At 36.5% G+C, this 15,924-nt stretch overlaps 1 protein-coding gene across 2 annotated transcripts; it reads left to right on the top strand.

Moving 5' to 3' along the window:
- Positions 1 to 1,478: 1,478 nt before the first annotated feature.
- slc17a8 (solute carrier family 17 member 8) lies at positions 1,479 to 14,121 on the top strand. Of its 2 annotated transcripts, XM_063004747.1 has the most exons (12): positions 1,479 to 1,579; positions 4,784 to 5,039; positions 6,294 to 6,412; positions 8,271 to 8,385; positions 8,830 to 8,917; positions 9,873 to 9,959; positions 10,584 to 10,726; positions 10,816 to 10,965; positions 11,838 to 11,970; positions 12,061 to 12,171; positions 12,940 to 13,067; positions 13,587 to 14,121. In XM_063004747.1, the coding sequence occupies exons 1-12, from the start codon at positions 1,479 to 1,481 to the stop codon at positions 13,935 to 13,937; spliced, it is 1,782 nt and encodes a 593-aa protein (XP_062860817.1). In that variant the 3' UTR covers positions 13,938 to 14,121. The 2 variants fall into 2 exon arrangements, with proteins under 2 accessions (XP_062860817.1, XP_062860818.1); XM_063004748.1 differs by lacking the exon at positions 10,816 to 10,965.
- The last annotated feature ends 1,803 nt before the right edge of the window (positions 14,122 to 15,924 follow it).

Genomic DNA, 15,924 nt, shown 5'->3' with positions numbered 1-15,924 from the left:
CTTCTGTTTGAATAAATACACTTTCTGATTACATATTTTATTTAAAAACCTAGAATTGTAAATGGATGAAATAGAATGCAGCCATTGGTAAAAATGAATGAATGTTTCAGACTGCATAGACTACTATTTACCACTAGATGTCACAACAGTATTTAGTAAAGTTTGGTTTACTGACTATTTACGAAAACAGCGACTTGATGCTCTATTGAAATCATATCAACAGCCAAATAAAAACGATAGATAAAATTGAACCAATTAACATGCAAAAATTGTGGCACAAATGCAACACTGATAGAACACATAACTTAAAAAAGTTTATTAGAACACGTTTTATAAATTAGAACATGTTCCAATTTATATGTCAACATGCAGATAACAAAAAGATTTTGTTTAAAGAGAAAAATCATTCATTATTATATTCAGATGTACTACATGGCTTGACAAAAGTATACATTTACATCTATATAGCATTGTAACGAGGATAATATAGAAAACTGCACTGACTATGATATTTATTTAGCTTTTAGCAAAGGAAGAAAATTTGCAAGCTTAAAACACACTATTTTACAAACAAAGTCTCACACACACACAAGAACTACACACCATCAACTATTTACAACAAAAGAGGCAATGTGGTCATTCACAATGTAGGTCTACTGCACTACCCACAATGTAGGTACTGATGACCCAGCATTCTGAACTACTCGCTAAACAGTCAGAACAAATATCTGAATTTTATATATTTTTTATATCTAGTGGATTTGTGTACTAATAAATCATTACAAAAAGAGAGAAAATCTTATTTTTTTAAACAGAAACAGACATTTTCACACGTGAACCCACATTTTGAACCCTTACACCAGTGTTTTATTGTTGATACTGGCTCTGTTGACCTTCTCTGCGGGTTTCTTACTCTGATACAGAATGGCAGTGAGTCTGAGATCAGAAAGCTCAGTCTCTGGTTACACCTGCTCATATCATCCTACACTGATCCTGCCTGACTAACTTCGCCTTTAATCTTTTATGACCTGCACTGTCTGTCTCACTGTCCTGCTCTAATGAGAAACGGCCTGAAGTGTGGGGATTTGAGGGGACGCACTCATTATTTAGTGGCATTCATGCTCGAAGACGAAGCCTGCGCGATGATACTTCAGCAAAAGCAAACACATCTCTGTCTGTAATTCTTTTGCCAAATTTCATCTTCTAAGAGTGCTATTTTATACCCATGCCAAGCAAAGTCAAGTGGACTCCTATGTGGAACACCTGAGTCTCTTACATCTTCAGCACTTTCAGCTAGTGCCACCCATCTATTACAGCGAGTGATCATGCATCCCACCTCCCCTCCAATGCACCTCAGTCTCACCAGCACAACCGGCAGAGAATGAGCATCAATGTCTAGTGGACACTGTGCATGTTTGGCAAGAGCAGAGCAAGCCAGGTACTTAGAGCTGTAGGAAAGAAGCAAAAAAGAGGACACAATGCCGTTCGGGGGATTTTCGGGGCTGAAGGAGAAGGTGCTACAGCCAGGAAAGGAGGAGATAAAGAACACAGTGGGAGACTCTCTGGGGAACCTGCAAAGGTATGTGAGGAACTTATTAGGGCCATGGCTATTTATCAGCATAGGGAATATTGGGTTTCCAGTCAATATTGCACTTCTTAGACACTACCTGTTGCTTTATTAGAGTTGATATTATTTCTTTAGGTATTTGTTTATAATGATCATTGATTTACACCATAATCTATACTTTATATGCTGTTTGTTATTTCAATTTGACTAAAATAATCTGTATTACTGTTGTGTTTAATGTCAGACAGATTACATGTGATAATAATGTCTAAGTTTGGAATTGGCATACGCACAAAGAAGCACATTGCCACAAACCATGAAATGAACACATACTAAACTTAAAAATAAAGATTTCAAAGTAAAATATTCATTCATTCATTCACTGTCTGTTATACAAACACTATTCGTTCAGGGTTGCAGTTGATCTGATTCATTAGGTGAAAGGTGGGAAACACCACAGACAGGTCGGCAGTTCATCACAGGGCACACACACACATACATATTCACCCACACACACGCACACATAGGGCAATTTTAGTATCTCCAGTTAGCCTGACTGTATGTCTTTGGGCTTGTGGGAGGAAACCGGAGCACTTGGAGGAAACCCATGAGGACACAGAGAACATGCAAGCTCCACAAAGAAAGGACCCTGGTGAAGGAATTGAACCAAGGCCTTCTTGACTATGTACATAACAATAACAAAAATGGTACCTTCACACATATGCTACTATCCTGTAATCAGGACACTGATACACCACCGTGTCCACAGCACACTCTTGCACTGTTATTTGTTCTATCTAAGATGAGACCAACTTTGCTTTCAAAGACTGATATCATGACACCCTCTTCTGTTGCCAATTCTCCTGCTAATTAAAGAATGTTTTAAAATAGTGTAACTTAAATCTTCTATAAACGTTTTCCTATTTTTTAACTTGTCACATATGTGTAAGTGTTTTGCAGGCCTTAAATTTAAAAATGTGCTAATATTTACAAAATACAATCAATTTGGTCAGCATTAAACATTTCTTTTATTACTTTGTACCTTTGTCAGTTAAATACAGGTTTAAAATAATGAACAAATCACAGACTCATGCTATGATTGTATTTTACATATTGCCCTAACGTTTTTGGAAATGTGGTTCCTATAATGTGGTTGGAAAATGTATTACCTACTTTCTGTTTGCCACTCTAAACAATTTCAGATCAATAAACTAAACACGTTATCACATATATTTTGCTATTCTGGTTAATCAACAGAAATTTATTGTTCAGATCCGTGTCCACTAGTTAAAAATTTACTTGTTGGAAGGTGGGAAGGAAGTAATAAGCAACACATAAAGTATTATAGTTCTATCTAAGAAAATCATATTTGCAAAAATATTCGTGATCCAGTATATCAATACAAACAGACAATAAATTTAAATAAGGCAAACTGATAAAAGAGATAAAGTCAGTTTCCTGTGTCTGAGTAACTCTGTCATTCAGTGTTTAGGTTTTGTGTGATTCTGCAAGTGAAACTGGTAAATTTATATTTATGCAGAAAGATTGACTTTAAAGCAAAAATCTCTCTTGAATGATGCATAGTATGATCAATTTATTACATATATCTGTGTTAATCATGGAATTTTAGTTCAGTGTTCCTCATCAGTTAAGCAGTGGGACTGGTATAGGTGAGTTATGGACATAGAAACTAATAAAAAATAATCATTCAGGAGTGTAGCTAAGAAGGTAATTAAAATGAATATCAACTTTAAAAAAAAAAATGTATTTAAAAAATACATCTTGGTATTGGTATTACAATGTCAACATCATACAAGGACAGTCCATGGCAAGATATCTGGTGTCTCAGCTTTCGCAGCAATCCTCAAAATAACAAAGCAGAAACTTTAAAACTTTGGTTAGCTGACTGGTTCACATACATCAGTGAGGGAAAGAAACCATTTTTAGTAATCATAAAAATCAAGTTTTTTTAGTTTGCATTACAATTTCTAGAATTGTCTCAGTTCTCTAAGAGAAAGGACTATATGTGTGCATTTGAGAGTAGGAAGATGAAAGTCATCGCTGTTGGAGGAGGATGAGAGGAGAATTGGAGGTTCCATAATGGAACAGGTGTGTGAGAGACTGAGGGCAGTGAGTAACCGAACATCCACTCTGTGACCTTTGTTATATTTACATTTTAAAATGTTCTGCATTTAGCAGACGCTCTTATCCAGAGCGACTTACAGAAGTGCAAGAATGAAATCAATCTCTGTCTTCATGCTGTCACATGTAGGAGGTCTGGTGAAAGTTTTTTCAGTTTACATTTACAGCATTTAGCAGACGCTTTTATCCAAAGTGACTTGAGCAATTGAGGGTTAAGTGCCTTGCTCAGGGACCCAACAGTGGCAACTTGGTGGTGGCGGGGCTTGAACCGGCAACCTTCTGTTTACTAGTCCAGTACCTTAACCACTGAGCTATCACTGGCCCACTGGCAAAGAGTATATGCTGGTAAGAAAGTACAGAACATAGTGAGATGTTTGTGTTCTATACAAGAGTTGATCGATATCATGGACACATCAGTATATTAATATCAACAGTGTAATAATCTAATGTTTTGTTCTCCATACAACAAGCTATTTCTTTAATACAGAACTGCCATAGATTTTTTTTGTCCAGAAATAAGTGCATAATTGGACAAACTCCCTTAATTAATTATTTTTGGAATAAATGTCCAACAGGCCCATGGTCAGGTATCCACATATTTGGCCAAATACTATATTTGCCAAGAAAACATTCCCCACACCAATACCACTAGCCTGAACTGTGGATATAAGACATGCTGTGTCTACACATTAATGCTATTTACGACAAATTATGCCAGCATTATTTCAGCCTTAAAAAGCACAGTTTCAGTGAGCCTGTGTTGTAGCTCACTGGCCTTAAAGGTTTAACATGTTCATATTCTGAGATGCTTTACTTCTTACCACAGTTGCAGAGAGGGGTTATTTTAGTTAACACTAGAGTCAGTTTAAACCAAACAGATAATTTTCCTCTGATCTCTTTCATAAACAAGGCTTTACCGCCCACTTAACTTAAGTGTAATTTTTTGTTACACTTTTTTACGAACCTTACATACATGTGGCAAACTGTCTGTATCTGTCTCTGGTTTGTGAATGCTGGAGTGGCTATTTCTCCAAACCATTAACCATTAAGTGTGTCTTCTATATCTGTCTGCAGGAAGATCGATGGTACCAATGTGGATGAAGACGCTCCGATTGAGCTGACAGAAGATGGTCGGCCAGTGTCCGCTTCACACCGAAGCCCACCACTCATGGACTGTGGCTGCTTTGGTCTGCCCAAGCGCTACATCATTGCCATCATTAGCGGCCTGGGTTTCTGTATCTCATTTGGTATCCGCTGCAACCTGGGTGTGGCCATTGTGGAAATGGTCAACAACAACACAGTGTACATTAATGGGACTGCTGTGATGCAGGTAAACAAAAGAACAAGATAGAAAAATAATCTATAGAACAGTCACTAAAGAAATACATAAAAAAACCTCCTTATACTAGAATTGAAATGATACTGAGAACTGAGCCCCTTTGTACAGGCCATTAGTTCTTTACTTAAAACTGTTAAAATGTACTACATTACTTTACATAAAGAACTTGCATACTTCAGCCACCTTTGGCCCTGACTTAAAAAAAAATACAATAATCACAAATTATTATAAATTCATCTTCATCTGGGTCCACTGCCACCCAGAAACTCTAAGAACACAACGCAGGAACACACCCTGGACAGGGTGCCAATTCATCGCAGGGCACCATATACTAATCCATTTGCTCAAACAATTTAAAACAGTCAGTCCAATGTCTGGCATTTTTTACAGGAAACCAGAGTACCAGGACAAATCCCACTGCATTAATCAGAGGTGAGGATCAAAGCCAGGTCCTCAGAAGCCATATTGCTGTGCTGCACCTTTATTACCACCTGTTTTACCATGCCACACAGTACTAAAATACTTGTTCTAAAACATTTGCATATTTGGTTGGGCAAAAATTCCACCTAGAAACGGCAACAACTTGTATCCTCAGTTCCCAAACCATTAAAAAGTGAAATTAATTGGAAAGGTAACCAATGTCCAAACATTTTTGGAGTGCATTTGTGTCTACAAATTACATGTACTGTATGTTCATTGGAAATCGTTCTTCAGTACTTTTGTCAGTTTAAAAAAGTTCAAAAGAATTCACAAATCACAGATTCTCATTTTTATTGCATTTTACAAAAAATTGGGTTTGTATTTATATTAGAAAGATTTACAAATAATATAACAGTAGTTACGCAATTATTACAAAGGACAATAACAGACTTGAATATCATACCATTAAGCTATGAACAGTTTAGGTCTGAATTCCACAACGAGCAATTTCTATACAGATGATTTTCTGTACCATAGGCTATCTACCATCTTTTTCATTTAAACCATTTGATTAAAGATGACCATTTTTTAATTATAAATAAAATAAGGCTTCTCTTATTATGTGGATGACAAAGTAATTAACCTACTCCTTTGTTTTAGCTTAAAATCTCATCAGTGATGTTCTGTGTAGTTAGTCACTGCAATTTCCTGTGATCTGAGTCACAGGGGAAGATTGAAAAGCAATTACACTTTCTCTATTTATTTATTTTTTTGCTCAATATTAAATAGACTAACAAAATATCTTATGTTTGTCTAATTTCTCAGCCTGCTCAGTTTAACTGGGATCCTGAGACAGTAGGGTTGATCCACGGCTCTTTTTTCTGGGGTTATATTGTCACTCAGATACCTGGAGGTTTTATTTCCAACAAGCTAGCAGCAAACAGGTGAGCACACTGACATTATGTACACTGATAGTATTGTCCAACATGAGTCATACTGCATAAAACAACATACAACCGTAAAAAAACAGCCGTAATAAAGAACAAACTTCTTCTGCTTTAATGTATTACTTATAACAACTTATAAATGTGATGCAGCTGGTAGAGTCACACCTCATCATATGAATACCTGGGTCAAAACCTTGTCTCTATCAATGTCTGTGATGAGTTTTACATCTCCCTTTGTCTTTATCTGCTTTCTCCCCCCTCCCCAAAAAATAAAACAAATGGACTGGATTCTCTAGATTGTACCTATGTGTGAGTGAATGTACGATGCCCTGTGAATAATTGGTGCCATGTACAGTGTAAATTACTGCCTTGTGTTACTAAAGAGCTAATGCTAATCTGAAAAATCATTGTTGCATTTAGTAATATTTGAAAAATCTTTATTGTATACACTTTTTTTCATTTTTAATTGATATAATTGCTCATTTTACTCATCAGTCCCCATAATGAGTTCTGACACTCTTTATGAAATCCCCTTTGGTAGCAATTTGCAAACCAAGAAGTTTACACCATTTAGCTGTTTATTTTTCATGTCAGATCCTTTCAATCTCTGTCAGGTTGGATGGTGAGCATTCTTAAACTGCCATCTTCAAGTCTCGCCACAAATGTTCAATGGGGTTTAAGTCTGGGCTTTGACTGGCCACTCAAGGTCATTTAAAGTACTGCCCCAAAGCCACTCAAGTGTTTTGGCTTTTTGCTTTGAAGCATATATTGTGGATGCTTAAAGACCCAGGTGTGTGTCATTCTAAACTATGTCAGATCAATTCAGATTGAAACAGGTGGACTCCATTTAGGTTTCTACATACCTTAAGGGTAATTTAAACAAACTGTATGCACCTGGTCAGAATTTAAAGTGCCAAAGCAAAGGGTCTGAATACTATTGTGAGTAAGAGATTTTGTCTTGGTGGGTGAGTAAGTGTAGACTGATTGGTAAATATGGTTATTGTATAAATTTAATTAAAAAAGTCAAGGGGTATGAATACTTTCTGTATCCACTGTAGGGGTGATTATAACCAAAATTCAGGTATATATAACAATTTCCCCAAACGTTTTGTTACATGAATATACTGAGATTGTTGGACACATGAGTCTCTGGTTAGGACTGGAAGGTTTAAATCAGTGTGGTGTGTTGATAAGAGCTAAGATAGCGCTCCTGTAATAAAAGCCTCACAGGAAAACGAGGACACAAGCCTGACAAGAGTTAATAATGAAAGATCCCAGCGCAGATCTCTCCTTGCTACCAGTCACAAGAATATTACAAGTGTCACTTACACACACTTTTGGAGAAAAAAAAACATGAAAGATGAAGTAAATGGTGATAAAATACTCCGGAATGAATAAAAAAATAGCTCCCTAGTGTATGACTCAGAGTGCTAGTGCTTTGCTTCATCATTCAGGCTCTTCTTTAATAATTTGGCTGTTATAACACACTTTTAAATTAAAAACTGAAAATTTTTTACATTCTAGCTACAAAGTCAGATTTGGACTGTAGATGTCACTAAGTCACTTCAGTACTGTGTTAATACGCTGAAGTAAAAAAACACCACCATTTTGTCAAAAGCCATAAGCTAATGCTAATACTCATTATAACTCAGTAGATTTATTACGTTTGTTGTTGCTACAGTTGAACTCACAAGTTCACACACACTTGTAAGGAACATGTAAAGTATGTCACAGTAGTTTTGGGGTTGACTAATTTATGCAACTGCTTTATCATGTATACTGAATAATAGTAACATACTACTTTTCAACTGAAGGTCAAATTGTGTTCAACATGTGTTTCTCACTGTTCTTTTAGGGTATTCGGGGCAGCTATTTTTCTGACTTCAGTTCTAAACATGTTTATCCCATCAGCAGCGAGAGTTCACTATGGCTGTGTGATGTTTGTGAGGATCTTGCAGGGCCTGGTGGAGGTCAGTGCAAAGAATGTTCTATCATTCCTCCATCTTTCCGATCAAAACTATCTTTAATGTTTTATTACTCAGAGAATTGTTTTATTGTTTGTATCATTAAATCTACAGCTAAATATAATGCTTTTTTGAGCTTATACATATGCACCCTTGCTCAGTAATTAATTCTTGTACATTGACAAAAATAATCTCTGGAAACATTAATATCACACAGGCCAGTTGCTTTAATTAATGTTTACATCAATGTTCAGAAAGGGAAAAAATAACAAAGTGACTTTAACAAAAGAGTTTTGACTTTAATTAAACACTTAATGAAATCTATACCACGCCATACTGAGGCTGTTTTGAGAGCAAAGGGGGGTCCTACCCATCATTAGCTCAGTGATCCTAAAATAGTGATCAGGAAGTCAACTCTAAGAATAAGCTTTGTATGCTTATGTTTGTTAGGGTGTTACATATCCAGCGTGCCATGGAATGTGGAGTAAATGGGCTCCTCCACTAGAAAGAAGCCGCCTGGCGACCACCTCTTTCTGTGGTAAGTACATCAGTGAAAGTGATTTTACAGTAATGATCCATACAACATCAAGCAGTTGCATGTAGACCATGTAGACGTGTACTATTATTGTGTTAATTCCTTTACAAATTGTAAAGAAATTTAGAATTTGATGCTTGTAACACATTAAAAAAAAGTTGGGATGGGCAAAATAAGAGTGAAAAGTTTATAAAAAAATCCAAGTTGCATTGATTTAAAATAATTCCTCAATAAGTAGGCAAATTGGTAATAATTGAGAGAATCATGACTGGGTATAAAAGGAGGATCCACCAAAGGCTTAGACTTTGCAAGCAAAGCTGGTCTCTTCACTTTGTTCCAAACTTTCTAAAAGAATTGTCAATCAGTTCAAAAAGAACAATTCAAGATTGCAAATAATTTACATATTTTGCCATCTACCAAACATAATATTGTAAAAAGATTTAAGTCCCTGTAGGGCAGGGGGCATGGATTACAGTGTAATGCCCACCTGTCATGCCATTATGGCCAGCAGGGTGCATGGAGGCACGGATGACTGACAGTGGTTTTTTTGGCCAGCATGTTTGCCATGGCCATTTTTGCCCAGTGTCTTTATTATTGTGGAATCACGTGCACTGACCTTAACTAAGGCAAGTGAGGCCTGCACTTCTTTAGATATCCGACTGGGTTCTTTTGTGACTTCCTGGTTGATGCATTCTTGGTAAAAGTGTATTAGTTGGGTGGTCATAAATCTTTGTAAAAGATGATTTAAAAAAGCAAAAGCTGTTTTATTTCAACATGTTCTGAATGAAATACTGCACAATGTAATGTGAAATAAAAAAAAAGAAAATATTAGCAGCCTGCAGTGTCAGACCAGTGGTAATTTTTCAGCAATTCCTACAACCTTCGGAGGGCTCTAAATTGTTACTTACTGTAATTGCACTTTCTGTGACATATTAACCATGTGTGTTGTGTTTGACAGGGTCGTATGCAGGGGCAGTGATTGCTATGCCTCTAGCAGGAGTGCTGGTGCAGTATGTGGGTTGGTCCTCAGTATTCTACATCTACGGTAAGGTTACATCTCAGGCTCATACAAGCATATATATACAGTATATATATATATAGTGGCATTTTGCTGATTATTATTATTTTTATGACACTGAAAATGTAGTTATATGATGCAATAATATAAGTGAACCGTTTTCGTTGTATATTAAATATCTGACTCACAACATGCATTATACTTGATTTATAAAAGAATTGGGAATATTTATTAATTAGCACACTTATAGTTTTATTTAAATTCATTTTAATCACTTGTTGAATTTGGCACAATCTCCGATGATACCACAATACCAATACCAGCGTCAGCATTACACCATGTGTTTATTGTGTATGTCATCATCTTAAATCTTCCAGAGCTGTTCTTATAGCATCAAAGTACATTTCAGCTATGAACAGTCACATGACCGTAATACAGTGTCATGACCCTGATTTCTGACACTAACTTTGTCTATTGTTTTCACTCATGGTTTAGTTTGTAATCTTAAACAGTTACATTTTAAGAGGTATAGAGTGTGAAAAACTGAACTTACCTTAATGGTAATGACATTTTTGTATTTTATTTTTTAAAATAATAATATTAATTCTTACTGCAACTACATGAGCTTTTGTAATGTTTTTTTTTTTTCAGGAGTCTTTGGAATCATATGGTATATTTTCTGGCTTCTGCTTGCATATGATAGCCCGGCTGTGCATCCTACAATTAGTGAGGAGGAGAAAATTTACATCGAGACCTCAATTGGAGAAGGGGCCAACTTATTAAGTGCTACTGAGGTACGGCATCTACCTCAAAAGTTAAACTGAACATATTAGAATCTGTTGAAAGGCTTTCAGCTGATATGATTAACTGCTTTTCTGTGTAGAAATTTAGCACTCCATGGCGACAGTTCTTCACCTCCATGCCAGTCTATGCTATCATCGTGGCAAACTTTTGCCGCAGTTGGACCTTTTATCTCCTGCTCATCAGCCAGCCAGCTTACTTTGAGGAGGTCTTTGGCTTTCCCATCAGCAAGGTGAGTCTTGATTTTTTTTTATTTTGAAACCAATTATTCTATTATAAAACCAAATAAAACACTGTAAAGTGTCTGCAATGAAGGAATAGTTGGGTATTTATGTAACTGTACCTCCTGATTAATCAAATAGTGGTCTGCAGGCCAGATCAAGCCAGATTGATAATAATTTAATAATTTTAAAATGACATAGAATATAAAATGATTTGGGGTGGGGAGCCAAAGAGCACTGATTACTGCCATTTTGTTCATAGCTACTGAATTTAAAAACTATATATAAGGCAAATTTTAGCAGGATCTAATTTAAAAATATTTTTTAACCCATCCGCATGGGCTGGGCGGCCACATGAACAACGATTGGCTGTTGTTCACAGGGTTGGTAAGCCGGACCAGGGTTCCTCATAATTGGTGCAATTACGACCTCTGCTGGCTGATTGATGGCGTCTGCGCAGAGTTGAGGAATAATGCTGATCAGGGTGTGTGCACAAGGCTGGTCGGCATATAAACTCACCTTGTGCAGGTGAAAAGAGGCAGTCGGTACTGATCACGTGTCGGAGGCGGCGTGTGTCAGTTGCGAAGCAGTGGAGTGTTGTATCGGTGGAACGTAACCAAATCAGGGTAATTGGATACGACTAGATTAGGGGAGAAAATTGGGGGAAAAATTCTGAGAAAAAGAGAGAGAAAAAAAATATATATATATATATACAGTATATACTGTATATATATATATATTTTTTTTTTTTTTTTTTTTTTTTTTTTTTAACAATCCTTCTGTGTCCAAAAGACATTAACATAATGCAAGCTGTGTCAGCCATGGGGTTCCTTAAATGTAAATTTAGTATTAAATCTAAATATAAATGTATTCTCTCTTTTAGGTGGGAATCCTGTCTGCTGTGCCCCACATGGTGATGACCATTATTGTACCAATTGGTGGACAGCTGGCCGACTTCCTGAGGAGCCGTAAAATCCTCTCCACAACGACCGTACGCAAGATCATGAACTGTGGAGGTTGGATGAGTACACTATTTATAGTAAAACCATGGCTAAGCTAACAGCAGAAATACCATTACTGACTTTTCCTTAACTCTTGGCTCTTAGGTTTTGGCATGGAGGCCACATTGCTGCTGGTGGTTGGATTCTCACACACACGTGGAGTGGCCATCTCATTTCTTGTCCTGGCTGTGGGCTTTAGCGGCTTTGCCATATCAGGTTAAAAATAACATGACCATCATAAGATACTCAAGCCTTGATTTACTAAAATCAAGTGTGCACTTGAATATATTACGTGCCAGTATACATTGTGTTTAATTGATTGAATAAAGCTCTCTGGTGGAGCAGTGATGACTATTACTGTAGCAGGGCTGGAATGCACCCACTACAAAAAGAGGGCAGATTCCACACACCTGTAATAATGGAAATTAAACCCAGGTGCAAATCCGGAAAAGGTATACTGTGTCGCCACTAGGGCAGCTTGTTTTTCCTGTGTGGCTCCATTGCAGGAGCCAAAACATTGAAAGGCAGTGAAACCAAAATAATATCAACATCCAATTTAGTGAAAAACCAAACCGGACTGAGCATTCTGGCTTCACGGCTTCAGAGAAAAGCAAATCTGCAAACAAAAAAGCTGGCAAGAAGGACAGGAAGAAGCGGTGATATATATAGGGAAACTTCCACCTGCAGCGAATTAACGCTCATGAGGGGCAGGTGATTGACAGATCATATGCAACTGAGTACCTGTGCTTTAACCAATACTTCCTCCACTGTATAACGCTATCAAAACTACACTATGTAATTTGACACTACGGCTACTGACTACCATACTTCTCTGAAACAAGCATCTAATACCTGCACTTTGATGTATTTATTATTACACAGATTTACCTTGCTATTTAGTAAATCTAGTTATTTGTCTTTAATACTTACTGTATATTAAAGTCCATGCAATTCATGCTGACACAATGGTCTTATGTATTTTAGGTTTCAACGTGAATCATCTAGACATTGCTCCCCGGTATGCCAGTATCCTGATGGGCATTTCAAATGGTGTGGGAACCCTGTCAGGCATGGTTTGTCCCCTCATTGTCGGAGCACTTACCAAACACAAAGTGGGTTCTGCTTTCAATCTTAATATGTGCCTGTGCATACAGAGATTAACCACAGTATCATATGAGTCTTGGTTAAAAATAAATAAATATGTCACTGTAAAAGAAATATCTCATCAACAATTTATGGCCAAGAGTATGTGGACATCCTAACATAACATGTTCTAACATTGTAAAAAAGTATTAATGTATCTAAAGTAACTGTGGATTATCATTTAAAGATACATTTTATTTTATTTTTTACTGTACAGGACGTGTTTACTTTTTTTTCAGACCAACAAAATACAGTATGTAATTTGACCAGGGTGTCCACACTTTTGCATAAAATGTATATTTTGCAGTATATTGCATTTATTACATAATTATGAAATGTTTAATGTTTTAAATAGAGCATTAAAGTACAGCTTTTTATGAATAATGATAAATATTGAACCCATGTGGATCAGAGTACAGCCAGTACCTAATATGTTTAGTTTCTTTATAATTGGCATCTTATTTCTTACAATTCTTCTTTATTCACAGACTCGTCGGGAGTGGCAGAATGTGTTTGTGATCGCTTCCATGGTGCACTACTGTGGTGTCATCTTCTATGCCATCTTTGCATCTGGTGAGAAGCAAGACTGGGCCGACCCAGAAAGCACCAGCGATGAGAAGTGTGGCATCATTGGGGAAGATGAACTTGCTCAAGAGACTGAGCCCAGCTGTGACAGTGCCCTCTCCAGCAACAAGATAAAGTCTTACGGAACCACCACAGAAAATTCATCTGGCCGCAAGAAAGGTTGGAAAAAGAAAAGAGGAGTGACCATGCAGGACGATGAGGACAAAGAAGCTGCATGTTATGAAAATGGGGACTTTCAAGAGCATTATCAATGACACTTGGTAAAGCAGGAGCCCTGGACTCTTATCAGCTTAATAATATGCTTTTAAGGTGAGGATTCATTTGAGCAGCTTTTAAAATAACCACTAAAACATCAAACCATGTAAAATTACCAATGTGCAATATGATGCAAACAAATCTGTTCTTCGCTTTGTAATTTTATCTGTTTTTAACTGTTTTTTTGTGGAAAATGATTGTTATGGACTTTGCTGAGATAAAGTAGACATATATAAATCATTTTGTTGCTTTTTCTTATTTAAAAGTCAGTACAGAAAATGTAAAAAGTAATTCTGATAACAATTATTGATATTACTGAACACTTAGTCGTTCCACATCTGCCCTAATTACAACTGATGTGTGGCATGCCATTTAAATACCATCTTACGTTATTAATGCAAGTTGTTTCCTATGCAATAAAAGTTATAACATCATATAACATAAGTTAAGACATCCAAAATATATTAAAATACTGTATACCCATTTTATTAGACATATTTATGAAACAGGTCTATGCACTGCTTTAGCAAAGAACCCTATGCAGTCTGTGTATGTGGGTCTGATTAGCCCACTGATTTTTAGTCAACAAACTGGAAAGGAGCTTGTTAGACTGGTAAATGTGGCACTGACTGTCCAAAAGCAATGCAAAAGCTGTAAATATTTGCAAAACATCACATTTAGCAGCAGAAAAGCATGTGAACAACAGTTTTACCACAAATACATAGAAATGTTAGCATTCATTCACTGTGGCGGGTAAAGTGCCCATTAAAAATATTAGGCATAGGGTAGAAACTCACCTAGCCAATGAATTTCAAAGCTTCACACACTCACCTGTACCTAACTTAAACTTATAGGCAATTTAGAGCAGCAATCCACCTTGTGCATGTTTTAGGATGAAACTGATTGATGATTACAGTTGTTGTGTGGCAGCCAAACTACCTGCTGGTCCACAAAGTCTCTTTCTGTTAGAAGATATTTGCTTTAACAAAGTATTTATCTGGTATTTACAACCTGAACATTATTTCAAATGCCAGTTACCTTATTTTCACACTATTGTTATCAGATAGTCTTTTTTTCTTCATCTTTTTCTTATTATTATTATTCCACTTGTTTTTAAAAATTGACTTATTTTACAATTGTGGGAAGACAAACTCTGCAGCTGTTCCACATTAAATGCTCCTGAGAACCACATTAAATGCTCCTGAAAATGTATGTCTGAAGCATTGTCTTTATGTGATGAAAATAATTCATGTTCAAAACCAGCAATGCGCCTCCTTTATAAGCACAGATTATAGCTAATGTAATAAAATTGCTTAAATGATTATTTAAATGTAATGCTATTGCAGTCATTATACCTGTATCAGCCTAAATAAAAAATAAAATCAATAAAATAAAAACAAATGTGTTGTAGTCAAAATTGTATGTATTTTTATTCATAGGTGGCAGAAGTCCTTACTCAAATAAAAGTACAATACTGGTGCATACATACTTTTTGATTTACTATGTGTCTTGAGGTAAGCACTATGTGATCAAGGCACCAGGTATAACCTCACACGTGCTATATAATTACCTCACTCACTGGAGACTTAACCAAGGCAGAAAAATACTCCATTGGCAAATACAGACAGGGGAACTTAGAAAACACGTAGTGCCAAAACTAACACGAGGCTGCCACACCATCCACAGACAAAACTTAAGACTGCAGGATGACTGCCTGTGGCAGCTACAATACCAGAGCATTTCTACCATGTACTGACTGAGTTCTTAGGAACAAAACAATCCCAGAACAGCCAGTAAGTCCCAGATATGTGGATAAATCATTTCTTTCAGGTGTAGCAAGTAATGATCAATACGACTCAGGGAATGCACTGAAGTGTACTTCAAAGAAGGTTACATATTCAGAGGTATGAGTGCATCCTTAATTTAAACTAAATCAGCCATATTTTGTGTGTAATGATGCACCTAAAAGCTGCCTGATAGTACAGT

Source organism: Trichomycterus rosablanca, chromosome 11, assembly GCF_030014385.1.
Source record: "Trichomycterus rosablanca isolate fTriRos1 chromosome 11, fTriRos1.hap1, whole genome shotgun sequence".
Classification (NCBI taxonomy): domain Eukaryota; kingdom Metazoa; phylum Chordata; class Actinopteri; order Siluriformes; family Trichomycteridae; genus Trichomycterus; species Trichomycterus rosablanca.
Note: the sequence above shows the minus strand (reverse complement) of the source record. Positions and strands in the feature narration are given on the sequence as shown.

Excerpts from the sequence above, each read along its gene's own strand:
- slc17a8 (XM_063004747.1), top strand. The coding sequence starts at position 1,479 with ATGCCGTTCGGGGGATTTTCGGGGCTGAAGGAGAAGGTGCTACAGCCA. Across the intron at positions 8,386-8,829 it reads TCTTGCAGGGCCTGGTGGAG|GGTGTTACATATCCAGCGTG; the intron begins GTCAGTGCAAAG and ends TATGTTTGTTAG. Across the intron at positions 9,960-10,583 it reads CTCAGTATTCTACATCTACG|GAGTCTTTGGAATCATATGG; the intron begins GTAAGGTTACAT and ends TTTTTTTTTCAG.